Source organism: Phragmites australis, chromosome 11 (assembly GCF_958298935.1).
Source record: "Phragmites australis chromosome 11, lpPhrAust1.1, whole genome shotgun sequence".
In the NCBI taxonomy this organism is placed as follows: Eukaryota; Viridiplantae; Streptophyta; class Magnoliopsida; order Poales; family Poaceae; genus Phragmites; species Phragmites australis.
This window is the reverse complement of record NC_084931.1, coordinates 6,390,626-6,403,980: the sequence shown is the minus strand read 5'-3', so window position 1 is coordinate 6,403,980 and position 13,355 is coordinate 6,390,626. Positions and strand designations below refer to the sequence as shown.

The following is a 13,355-nucleotide window of genomic DNA, read 5'->3' as shown; positions in this document are numbered from 1 at the left end:
ACAATAATGTCATCACCATAAAGTTTTGCATAATCATCTGCATAGTATTTAAGCTATTGAAAAATGCAGAAATATGTAAATATTGAATTGTAATTAAGCAAAAAGCATTAAGAAATTACAATCACATAAAATGATAAAGTATTAATGAGGTAATACTAAAAGATTGGACTTATACATAATAACATGCAATTCCTAAAAACTTGAGGCCTAGATTGCAATTTTATATTATGTACACAATACATAATGCAATAAATATTAAGTCTCAGGACTTTAATGTATAAAAAGTGAGGTTTTAATATTAATTTGACTGCCGGCGCTCAATAATAGAAAAAGCTGACGGTCCAGATAAAAAATTTGCAGCACCGACTTTTATTGGGTCAACCTCCCATACCGCCATACAGCTCGGTTTTGTGAAGGCTCATACGGCCATACAGCTCGGACCGGCCCATACGGCTCAAACCGGCCCATTATCTGCTGGCTCAGATGGCTCGGCGAAAATAATTTTAGGAATTATCATATCATATAAGAAGAATATTAGTGAATTTTTATTTGAGTCCTAACAATTGCTAGAAGTTATAAAAGTAATTTTTTTGGAGAATTTTAGTTTAAATTATATATAGGATTTTTGGGTGAATTTAATTAAAATGGGTTGCATATGGATTATGTAACAAGTACAAAAAATTTTTGGAGCAACAAAACATCACTGTTTTGAATAGAGAAGGTATGAGTACTGTTTTGAATATAGAAATTGAATTTCAAAATACTGTTTATCGAGATTTCATGTTTATATACTGTAGCTTACCTCTTCAGATGGTGTAAGCCTACCCGTCCTATAAAAGGATGATAAGAGTTTGTTGGATTACTTACCGCCTCAAGAAGACGGTAAGGGTCTAACCGTCTCGTAAGAGGACGGTAGGCGTTTAGTTTTGTAATTTTTTTACGAGAAATTTATTTATTTAATTTTTTAATAAAAAATATAAAAATAAAAAAGCTCTTGCCCCAAGCGCCCCCAAGCCGCCACTTCCATCCACCACTATTTGGGTTCAGCCGCCTCCTCGGCTGCCCGCCAAAGGGACCTGCCGCCCCCGGTCCATGTACCTCCCATGGGCTGCCATGGAGGGTGACGACCTCTACCTTCTCGTAGATGCACGCCGCCGGATTGTGACTCGTGAGCCTCCGTCGGCCGCCATGGGGGGCGGGTGCTGCCGTTGGTTCGAAGCCGGCCGCAGCCATCAGGCTGGCCGGACGCACCGCTGTTGCCGCTTAGCCGGCTGCCTTCGGGCAGGTCAGGCCACCTCGGCCTGGCCGGGCGCCGCCGCATGGCTGGTCGGCCGGCCGCCGTCGTCTCTGGCTCGGATGGCTGAGCGCACCCCCAGCCGCCTTTTCGGCTCAGCTCGCCGGGCAGCCGCCGCCCGCCGCCGCTTCGGCCCAGGCAGTGTTGTCCGCTAGCCACTACTTCGGCTTGGTTCGCCGGGCGCTGTCGCCGGCGTCGGCTGCTGGAGCACTGCCTCCCGTGGAGGAAATCGACGCTTCGCTAGTTTGGCTGGCCATGGGCAGGCCGCCCCTGCGCCGGTGTAACTGGCTTGGGAAGGCCGCCTCCGCTACCTGTGTGGCTGGCTCTGTGGAGAGGACTGCGACGAAAAAAGGCGGCTACCACAACAATTGCAATGACTTGTCCAATTCCATTGTTTTCTACCGAATTGAAGGAGGCATGTTAGCACTTACTCCGCTGTGGTGTTTCCTTCTATTTCCTTGCGTGTGTTCTTCCGATGTGTGCCGATGAGCAATGGGCGTGAGCGTGCTTCGTCTGCTCTGTTCATCCTGTGGTGTGGCCAATGCAGATCGAGCAACGGTTGATGGATGGCGCCGACGCCTGGATGCAGGACGTCGGACGGAGTCGAGCAAAGTGCTGATGACGTGTTGAACTCAGTGAACAGTAGAGAAGTCGAGAATGAATATATCGAATGAATCAGTGTTTCATTTTATTGTACTTGTCACATATTTGTATAGAGGGAAAATATGTCTCCTGGTGAAGAGACATCCATTTACATTCACAGCTACCGCATGCAGTTTATCTTTGACCACATATCGTACAAGGCCAAGATCAACTACTGCATCAGCTATCCAGCGGAGCTACCGAATACTACAAAAGCTATTCTTACAAAAAGAGCAAAGGATTTACGGCAAAAAAATAAAAGAAAGAGAGCGAAGGAAGCACGCAGAAACACGACTGCTACGTGTTGACATGCGTGAGTACCACGCCCCCTATCGTTCGATGCGCTAAGATTGGAAATCCTGTCATCACACGTCTGCCGAATGCGAAAAATGGGGCCCCACGTTGAAACGAGAGCAGCAAGTTTTATTTTATTTTCTGAGAAAAGAGAGCAGTAAGTTAGAGTATCTTCAATTAACTCTTTAAAGTTTATCCTTTATATCTTTATAGGCAACTATACTAAAAGATTTACTCCCTAAATTTCCTCTTCTTCATCAGACTCTCTATTTATTGTCCCTTATACTTTAACAGGCTGTCATTTGCTTTTACACCTGAGATGCAACTAGCCCAAGACAGCCTATCTATAAGTTGGCCCATGTGCTGCAGTATCTATTCATCTTCTTCCTCCTTTCCTCGTTACTCTGACTGGCCGGGTAGTGCCGCCCATGGTGGTAGCACTGTGCAGGCCAACTGGCGCTGAACGGCAGAGAAACCCATCAGGTGGTCAGTAGTAGCAGCTTCAATGTGTCAATGCAAACTGGATGGCAGGGTTCCTGGGTGGTGGGCCGACTGGAGCATGGCCGGCGACGGGAGTATAGAGGCGATGGCGCACGGCATGCGAAGGCCTCCTTATCGGCGTCGGGCTGGATCTTAGGCGATGCACACGAAAGACCCTAAGGGACACCGTGCAACTCACCTCGCTATCAAATTGGAGAGAGGGTCTGCAGAGGAGCGACGCGACGGTGAGGGGTGGGGGTGATCACCGGACTTCGGAAAAAAGGGGCGACAGAGTGCTCGGCCGGGCGGGAGATGACGAAATTGCACGAGGAAAGGCTTGAAGTGGCTTGGCCCTCATAGATCCATGCTTGGCAGCTTGGAATCGCGTGGCGGCACATCAGCTCCCATGGTGGTAGCGCTATGCTCGGTCACTGTGTCTGGCTCGGCAGAGGAAAATGGGAGGGAGAGGCTGAAGGGAGAGAGAGAGGGGAAGCCGAGAGAGGATAAAGCCGAGGGGCACCGGACTGTGGTTGGCTAGCGTGGGTGGTGGCTAGGCCACAGTGGGCACACGGAGTGTGACCATTCGACTCTATCCATGCAACAGGAACGAGAAGAATGTGCGAGCCCGGCGCAAGCGGAAGAGGGCAGGCGTGGGAGCAGGATGGAGGATAGGGAGTCAACACCGCTCCCTAGAAGTAAAGAGCGGAAGGGGATGAATAGGAAGTTGATAAAAATAGAGATAGATACAAAATCTATTGGCGAATGATTTCAACCTATAAATCTCTAAATTTGATTATAAGAAGTTAAATAAAGAGACTTTGGATATGCTTTTAGTAGGCACATCTTTCGCACATCAAGCAGGCAGGCATCATCGCTCGAGAACACGAAGACAAGAGTAAACCGATAACCATGTATCTTTCAAGTTTCAACTGATCACGACGTGCGTAGAATTAAGAAGTACTGACAAGTAATCTCGGTAGGTAGAGACGTAAGTAGTACGTGATTAACAATGCATTAGGTAGATAGGCGGTCGTTGATATATTACTCTAGATAGCCGGAGCATCATCAGGCAGCGACGTCTCCTCCTGCACGATCGGCTGCGGCGGCGGCGATCCGCGCGGCCATGCCCTTGATGGCGCCGTCGAGGTACCCGACGAGGCCGTCCCGGCTCCACCCCTGCACGGGCTCACACTCGAAAGCCCACACCAGCCTGCATCCCTCCCCCTCCTCCTCCTCGGGCACGACCGTGATGCTGGCGACGTAGCGGCCGAACCCGATGCTGCTGCCCACGACGGCGTAGTCGAGGCGGCGCGTGGCGTCATCCAGCTCCAGCAGCTCCTCGCGCGCCCACCTGGCGACCTCCTCGGTGCCCGGCGCGAAGGAAGCGCAGTAGCGGACACAGCCGGGCTGGCCGTCGGCGCCCGCCGCGCGCTCGCAGAGGTCGATGCCCGGGAGGTACCGATGCAGCGCGCAGAAGCTGGCGATGTGCGGCCACGCAGCGGAGGCCGGGGTCGACGGCAGACGGGCCTCCACCGCGCCCTGCCACTGCCCCTGCTCCTGCTGCTCCGCCGCCGCCTCCTTCGCCATCGGTTGTCTTGACGACCGGACTCTTGCGCTCGTGTGCACAGGCTGCTCGCTTATCGTGCTGGGTGGTCTGCAGGTCGTGCTGGGTAGTGGTGCGCGACAGCGGGAGGGAATATGTTGGTTGCGGAGAGCGACGTGTCCCACGTGTTTGACTTGGGCTGGACTTGGGCTGGCAGCTTTGGACGCTGCGCCATGCTTGTCCCAATTCTCTCTAGTGTGCGTGCGCGGACCCAGTTTTGTGCGTCCTGTCATTTGGTATTAATCACAAGTAAGGCTTATCCTTTTTTCTTGGAAGCTTTCTTGCCGTGGTGGTATGGTAGTGCAATTGTCGTCTTCCTTTATTTTATATATCAAAAAATTTAAGTTCTTAAAAATAGCTATATATCCCCTCCAATTATAAATACATATTATTTTATATAATACACGATCTCTAATACATAGTTTTGATTAGGGATTAAAATTTCTTCAAAATTTCACGAATTTTGGAAATTTAAGAGGGGAACGAAATATCTAATTTTAGAATTTTATTTCACTGGTATGTGGAATCAACAGATCAGAGGATAAAAAATGACCGAATTTTGACAAAATTTGGCGATTTTCGGTTTTGTCACCGGTGAACGAAAAAAATTGTACAACAAAATTGAAATCCCCGGCTTTGACTAATATTTTATCTTAAAATATATTTATAAAATCTATTAAATATGTGATATTATGAAAGTATCTTTTCAAGACATATATATATATATATTTATTTATTTATGTATGTATGTATACATATGATTTTAAGGTTTTCAAACTAAATATTTTCAAAACTATTGGTAGTACAAGTTTTAAAAATTTAACTGAATATTTTTTCAAAATGATATGTATTTATGTCCAAAGGAGTATAACCTTGCTAGCGACTTAAGAACAAGTGGTTGGTTACATGGTTACGACTCCTAATAGGTTGTACCAAGACATTATCTTCATGAAATTCGTTGCACGTTCTTGGACCAGAGAGGGCGTGCGTGAGGAAAAGAATAGCTACTGAGAAATTCGGGGAACAGATGAGAAGGACACGTCAGTCGATTCATAACAGGAAGCCAAGGGCTATGTTGCAAAATGTCCCTCCATGTTGTTGCCTTTTACCTTCCCATGAACCTGTCGAGTCTCAATCTCTTGGCTGATGGAGCTAGCTCCGAACCATCGATCCTAGTGTTGGAGCTCATGATATGCTCTCCAACTCCAAGTGCGATGAGATTCCCAGGTGACATACACTTGATTGAAAAAGATCACAGTTCACACATATGGTAAGCACTAAGCACTATGTAGCCTGAGTTGCAGAAGACTGTTTTCTGCACTGGGCTAGCTGTACTATTGTTCTTTGGCGCGCTCGCATGGTCGGGTTCAAATTTTTTACGAAGCTGTTTGTAGGATGTTCCCCCAGATTACAGGGTCGTCCAAATCTATATCATGGTTCGCAACACTAGCAAGGTAACACACAGTGCTGGATGTATTAGTGCAAAATATAGTACCGCATGAGATTAATGATTGCAGATCTCCCTCTTCTCGTATGTTTCGAGCAAAGATCATCATGGATTGGAACTAACGCGTGCAGTCACTCACGGTAGTTAGTTACAGCATTCGTGATTCATAGATACAACTGGGCAAAAGTGTACTTTAATTTGGACTGCAAGCATGACTGACAAGTTGAGAGGTGCGCGAAAAGGTTAGAAAAAATGGAACTGTTGATTATTGGTCCTAGTGATTCCATGTCTTGGTCAATTCTAGCTTTGCCATCTTAGAGAGGAAGCCTGGTTGCAAGCTCGTCACCTGCTATGCTACGTAAGGGGCAGTTACCAGTCCACAGCAAGGTCGACTGTGGCTTTCAGCATTACCATTTTTTAGAAAATCCATTTTACTGTATACCATCGGTAATCGATTACTTGTTTACTCCATGCCACTGCCGTGAGACAACATCCGTTTATGTAGATTGGATGGTATAGAGTGAAGCTGGAGTTATTCAAAAAGTCAAGGATCCACTCATACGAAAGCCCAACCTTTCCCGTATCAAATACTAATCTATTTGTAACGTATAATTAGATCAGGAAATCATTCCAACTGGCCTAACTTTCTCTATGGCAAATCATAAATTGAGGTGTTATACAGTAGCATGTACTCAATTTGCTAAAAAAATGATATCTCTCAAAGATATGTTACTAAGCTTGGAAATCATGGTGACCGTTCATTTGTTCAAATTCAATGATAAAAAATGAAAGATGCTTCAGTTGTGGGCCAATACTTTAAATGGTGGACCCGGTACCAATAAAAAAATTAAGTTATAGGTGATACCACACTTTACAAAGAAGGTACCGACGTACATCACAAGCACCGTAAAATTTTTATATTTCTCAAAGTTCTGTAAGAGTTTCCCGAGGTACTCATGCTAGACACAAAACTATCTCTAATGGACGAGTTCTGATGAAATGGCGCTTACTGCTTCCAGCGTTGCAAAGAGCCCATTGACACCGACGGACCGGGGCCTTTGTAGGAGAACTAGCGAACAGTTCTTCACATGAACCGTCGAACGGGAGCACGCGAGTGGCTATCAGTATCATCCTCTGTTTGCGCGTATTTCGTACGTGTATGATGTATTGCGGTGCTCTGTTCCGTCTCCCGCGAGCTCTACTTGATCAATCATGTCATGATGCAAATTCTTTTGGTGTGCTTGCAGTGCATAGGCAAGTGTTGCGTGCACAGCAGAACGAAATTCCCAGACGGCCGGCGACGCGACTCAGCCTAGCTTGTTAATGTTAGAAATATTACAAAACCTATTTTTAGAGGCGGGTCGTAACCCATTTACACAGATGTTTAGCCAATTTGCATGTGATCAAAGGACTGTGAAAATAAACGATTTCTCCAGACGCAAAAGAGACCGTGTGTAGATACCTATTATTACAAGCGGTTCACTTAAGGAACCGTCCGTGTTAATAGATTTACACAAGCGGTTTCTTAAGCGGACTATCTATAAAAATCAATTACTATAGGTAGTTCACTTAAGAAAACACCTGTGAAAATCGATTACTACAGGTAGTTCCTTAAGCAGATCGTCTGTAATAGTCGGTCCCTGAATCGATATTTTTTTACCCGAAAAAAGCAAAAAAAATTTCACCTGAGGAACCCTCGCTATCCCACCGTCACAAGTCACAAGCCATGCTATTTTTTAACACTATTTTCAGCCTTTGCGTTTAGTAGGAATCAAACCCAGGACCCTCTGCTCACGTGCGAACCTCCTTAGCAGCTCACCTATCAAGTACGTGCTAATTTTTCGAGACAAAAAATGGCTCAGGAGATTAAGTTCTCGCTCCCGAAAGTTTTTGTATCATTTTTCAGAACGCGTGTTTGTGTCCATAGACCTCACCCCTTACATCAAATTTGAGTAGAAATATACAATAGTTTCTATTATAGCACTCTTAATGTGAGAAAAATAAGAAAAAATAAAATAAAAATAAAAAATATTTATGGCCGTGCTGATGCTTGATGACACTTGATACTATTGTTATCAAAAGTGCTTTTGCAAGCCAAGTCTTGTTGTTGATAGTGGGGTTTTTGATTTTCTTCTTGTTGATCTTATTGGAGATGTTGAAGTTAGTAGTATTCTTTTTCTTTTTGTTCTTGATTTTAGTTGCATTAATAGAACTTGTGGTAGCATATATGATCGAAACATATATGTGAAACTTCAACTGATTATTTAGACACCTAAATAATTTTAAATAAAAAAAAAATTCAACTACAAAATTGTAGATCTCAGCGAGCCTACAATTTTCATATAAATTTGTTCCCAGCTGAGTTCGTATGAAAAAGTTATGAATTTTTAAGAAAAGTTGTCATCTATTTTCAGATGCGGTTTCTTGTGTCAATCAAATATGAAATTGGCCATCCATTTCCACAGGCTATTCACATAAAAAAATTTCTGTAAAAATAACCATTACCATAGGTGGTTTCTTATGTGAACCTCCTGTGTTAATCATCCTATTTTCATAGGCGGTTCACATAAGGAACCATATGTGAAAATAACCTTTTACATATGAGGTTCACATAAGGTACACCTATGAAAATCAACCTATTTCCACAGGGAGTTCGAAACCACAGGAGGCCACCGCAGACTGCTCAGGCGGGTTTTTATATGAACCACCTGTGAAAAGATACCTTGGGTATCTAGAAAAACTATTTTCTAGTAGTGCTATAGCCCCGAAGCATGACTACGGGCGCTCCTCTCCAACTAACAATACTGGCCGCTTCCTAGGGTTCTCGGTAGACTTGTTGCCCCCTGCGAACCTGTGCGAACCTTTTACTATGTTGTCATGGTTACAATCAGCGGTCTTCCTCTCATATTGATGAGGAGGCCTGATTACAACAATCCTACTAGGATTCCACTAGAGTCCTACTAGGATTCCGCCATATATCGATAATACAACATTAAGTCCTATACGTAACCAACTCCGTATAATTATTCGACACATATCCAACAAACTCCACCTTGACGAATAATTTGCAACCTTGAAGCCATCATGCAGGAACCTCCATATACTCCGGACTTGAGTTGTCGTCTTTGCCGCTCAATGAGAGCTGCCCGATGAGTTTTACTCAGACTCACCACCTTCTAGAGACTTTGCTATACTTACAACTTCAGACTCCATGAATCCACCTGTAACTGAGCAACTTTCTCTCCTATCAACACAATCTCTTTGAGTGAAATCATATTCCTCTTTAGCCTGGACACACACCCGACTCCTTGGAGCACACAACTCCATTATAGATCTTGATTTTATAGTACTTTACTCTAGCAACATGGTAGCCTACGCCATCACATAAGTAGATATAACCAGAATCACCAGACTTCATAAAGAAAATCTACTCCATGTTTGGCGTCATATGAAAAAGCCAACTAAATCCGACATACACGTTCCCAATTGACTGTATCTTGATACTGAGAACTTCACTGTTGCTTTCCGAGTCACACATAGAAACTGCCATACTAGTATTGCTCTTTCACCTGACTGTTTAGGTTACGATTCTTCGACATCATACACCGTAGCCTCTTGCAGTCTCAGACCAACCAGATTACTCTAGTTGCAAGTAAAGATATGCACAATCTCTACTTCCTTCAAATTCAGCCCTTGATGCATCTTCACGCCCATCGATCCACACTTTAGAAACCCGTATGTACAACTCAAATCGATCCGAACCCTTGTTGATTTGGAAGCACAAGCCCATTCCATTTCCATCTTGTATCCTGTGAGGAACCGTCCAAACAGTATTCTAATCAATTATCAAGAGGATCATTATTCATAATCAGAACCTCGACGGTTAATCAGAATACTATCCCAGTAGTCCCAGCACGTGTTTTGTGCCCAAGATCAGAACATATGCATTTCCAACACAAGCAATTATAACCAAGCTTAATAAAGAGTAAGTAATTAAATCATATTACAAGTTTTTAAACATTTACAAGTTTAACAATTTACAGCAAAAGAGATCTAGGAGGATACTAAGGGCTCGTTTGGTAGGGCTCCAGATTCTTCCAGAAACGTTTCGGTTTCAGATTCTCCCTGGAAACGTTTCTCTGGTGAATCACCCTCAATTTTCTGAAAATGTTTGGCAAAGATTCTGGATTCGGATTCTTGAAGAAAAATGACCTGAGTGATTCTCGAAACGGGTGAAACACCATTTTGGGTGATTCTCCTCGTAGTGTTAAAAATGAGAAACGTTTCACGCTTTGGTGCGTTTGGCAGGGATTCTAGAGAATCACCAGAGAATTGAAACGTTTCTTGCAACCAAACGGGGCCTAAAACTGATGAACTCCTAGCCAAAAGAGAAACTACACAATGAAAATAAAAGCTAAAGACATCAAAAGATGGGTGAAGCCATATGCCCTTAGGCTTCACCCCAAAGCGTGACCGCCGAGTAGTTGCCTACTCATTCCCACTACTAACATCATCACGCGTGAAGTAGCCAAACACCACCTCTTCTTCACCTGCAAAACCAGTAGAGCAGCTGAGTACGAAGGTACTCGCAAGACTTAATCCATATAGGGTACATATAAATAACCCTACTCCAAGGATTATGCATTGGGCCATTAGAAAGGAAAAATGTCACAAGGTTGATTAAACATATACGCCTACAACCTAGACACATATGTGTGAGCATCTAAACATAACCAACAACAAAATAATTATATCTTGCAATAACCAACTGTACATAAATGTAATTATACTATCATGAACATATATGTAACACAAACCATCTCAACAATTACCAACATATCCAACCACAATCCACAACTCATGACCCTACAATGGTGCGCATGGACAGAAGGTATCCTCATGACCAAGAGCGCGACAGTTTGAACTGTTTTTACAACCTGCCGGGGATACTTCTTTACCCACATGACATGAGGACCATTCAGCTTGTGCCACCCGCTAAAGTGCACACAAGGGGTACTCGTGATAACCTTTCCCAATAAGCTCCAACTATTTGGATCTTGCATCGCTCGACGCGAGGATATCTATAACTACTCCCGAAGCAAACTAGATACCCCTACAAGCCCGCCTGCTCACACCGTCAATGTTCAAGCCCAAAGGATCACAGCTATAAAGGTATTAGATTCGCCTTACCATTTATCAGCATGTGGTGAGTATGGTAAGTGCTAAAGCCAACAACAGCCAACGATCGGTGCTTAAGCGATGCAAAGCGGTCTACGGTGTTCGGGTTCCTCTCTCAAACTGCCCTGAGGACTCTCAAACACTGCCCACATCTAGCCTCATACTCACCACTCATCCAACCATTCAGTATCACAAAAGTATTTGTAAACCAAAGTGAGCCCTATGCTCGCGAACAACGGCATCACCATCACTTGACTTCTACCAAGGTCCTATGTATTGCTAAGCATGTCGAACAACTCTTAAGCTAGACAACAACAACATTACCGAGGCAACAAGGATGAGGATAATCAACAACTCAAGGTAGAGGATATGCAATTCAACATAGGTTCTACCCGAATAAGCCCGACACTTGACTCACAAAACATGCAACATACATAAGCATAATTTATCAATTTTATACTTCATTCAGTAGATAGAGGGTGCAATAAGCTTAGATGCTTGCCTTGCTGCTTTGTCAGTTGCCTGATACTACCTGCACAGAACTCATAGAAGTACGGTAGATCGGCGTCGTCTTCGCTTGCTTGAACTGTCGGATCGACGCTCTCTAAAGGAAACACGGGTGCAATGCATAAATAATCGAACAATGCAAAAATGATGCAATATGCATGCTCAAGTAATAGAAGAGCGCTACAACTCAAAAACATATGTAAAGGATAGCCAAAGGATTAGTATTTCAAAGTTTGAAACCTTGGATAAGCTAACCTAGCCTCACCTTAGCCTTCACAGGCTGGCGGTCAGACCGGCCTTGGGTTGGCGGTTAGACCAACAGCCAATAGAGAGTTTTGGCCTCTGGTAGTCTAACCGTAGGCATGGTGGCGGTCAGACCGTCGACCTACAATCAAATTGGCCAAAGTGGCGGTCAGACTCTTCTATAAGTTTTTAACTCAGATTCTCCGGTCCCCAACTGGCAATCAGAATAGCCATAGCGGTGGCCGGACTGCCAGACTTTGCTAGCAGCACCTTTGTGGGGTCACCGACGAGGATTCCAGTGAGACCTTCGACAACAAAGGGTACCAAAATGCTCTGTGTGACTTGTGAAGTGTTCCTAACGTGATTTGGGCATTATTCCCCGAGCTAAACTCAAAATACCCCATGGATTGGATCTAGGCTAGGTTGAACTTGGGCCTAAACGACACGAGGGTCAAATCAAGCTTGGAAACAATGGGGAAATGATAGGGGATAGCTCACCTCAGCTTTTGGAAGCTTTCTATTAAATTGTGATGCTTCGGGGAGGCTCTGATTCGTGGATCGGCTCCTGGAGTGGTGGTGAAGCTTGTGGTTGATGAACGGGTCTGCAGCGAGGGAGAGGAGGGGCAAAACTTTGGGAAGTCCTCTGGGAAGCTTGTGGGAGTTCCCACCTCTGATCTCCGACCTTCGAACGCGACTAGTAGAGCTCTCTTTCTCTCTCTAGGGTCAGGTGGAGCGAGGGAGAGTGAAAGAAAAGTGAGAGGGAGAGAGAAAAAGGAAGAGATCGATCCACTTAACCCAAGCCTCTGTGTGGTAGCGGTCAGACGATGAGCTCAGGTGGTCAGATCGTGAGAAATTCACGTGGCAGCCCACGCGGCAGCACACCTAGTGGTCAGACCGCGGGTGATCCCGATCAGATTGCGAGGGGGTTCTTTTGCTAAAATTTTCCTAAGTCTCTCCTCATCCTCCTCCTTCTATCCTTTTCCTTGTCTAAGGCATGTAGGGATTCTCCAAAGTGCTCTAAACATCTCTCAGGTGTTTAAGACCTATTTAACCAGTTTTTGATAGACAAACATGGGCAAGCCTATGCGATGACGATTATGCATGCCTAATTACGTAATTAGCATTTTGGGACGTGGCACATCCTGAGCTTGCGCCACGTGTTGCCACACCATAGAGAATAACCAGCACCTGCCCTCATGCTCCTATGTCATTGTTGGCAGTCTCTTTATCTCTGCTACTCGTGGTATGACTGGCCTGTCACCACCAGCCTATCTGTCCCGCACCACGGTATGTTCACCGTCCAAGTGAATTATCCGCCAACCTTCCATTGACTATTTGCCATGTGCTCACAAACTGTCTAGTCACCACCATCGAACTCTTATTAGTCTTCATGCGCATCACAACCAAACACCATTGACAACTCATGCTCATCATCGAGCACCACAACACCAGTCTGAGGTCTAGCTAACCACTCGATTGTCTCTCCTCCTTTGCCTGTTGCAATATTCATCAGCATATGTGACCCCCTATCGTACTCAAGCACATGTGCTCCTTATGTCTGTGATCTCCTGTCGCACTCCAACACATGTGCATCTCATGTATGTCCGCATGACACACCTTATCACTATACGCCTATCCATCCGAAGTCAGACAAAAGATCAGTCACA

General features: G+C 44.8%; 1 protein-coding gene across 1 annotated transcript; it reads right to left on the bottom strand.

Moving 5' to 3' along the window:
- Positions 1–3,602: 3,602 nt before the first annotated feature.
- On the bottom strand, positions 3,603–4,393 carry LOC133884923 (lachrymatory-factor synthase-like). Its single transcript, XM_062324525.1, has one exon. The coding sequence runs from the start codon at positions 4,295–4,297 to the stop codon at positions 3,776–3,778; it is 522 nt and encodes a 173-aa protein (XP_062180509.1). The 5' UTR covers positions 4,298–4,393; the 3' UTR covers positions 3,603–3,775.
- Positions 4,394–13,355: the final 8,962 nt, after the last annotated feature.

Coding starts and splice junctions, on each gene's coding strand:
- LOC133884923 (XM_062324525.1), bottom strand. CDS start 4,297: ATGGCGAAGGAGGCGGCGGCGGAGCAGCAGGAGCAGGGGCAGTGGCAG.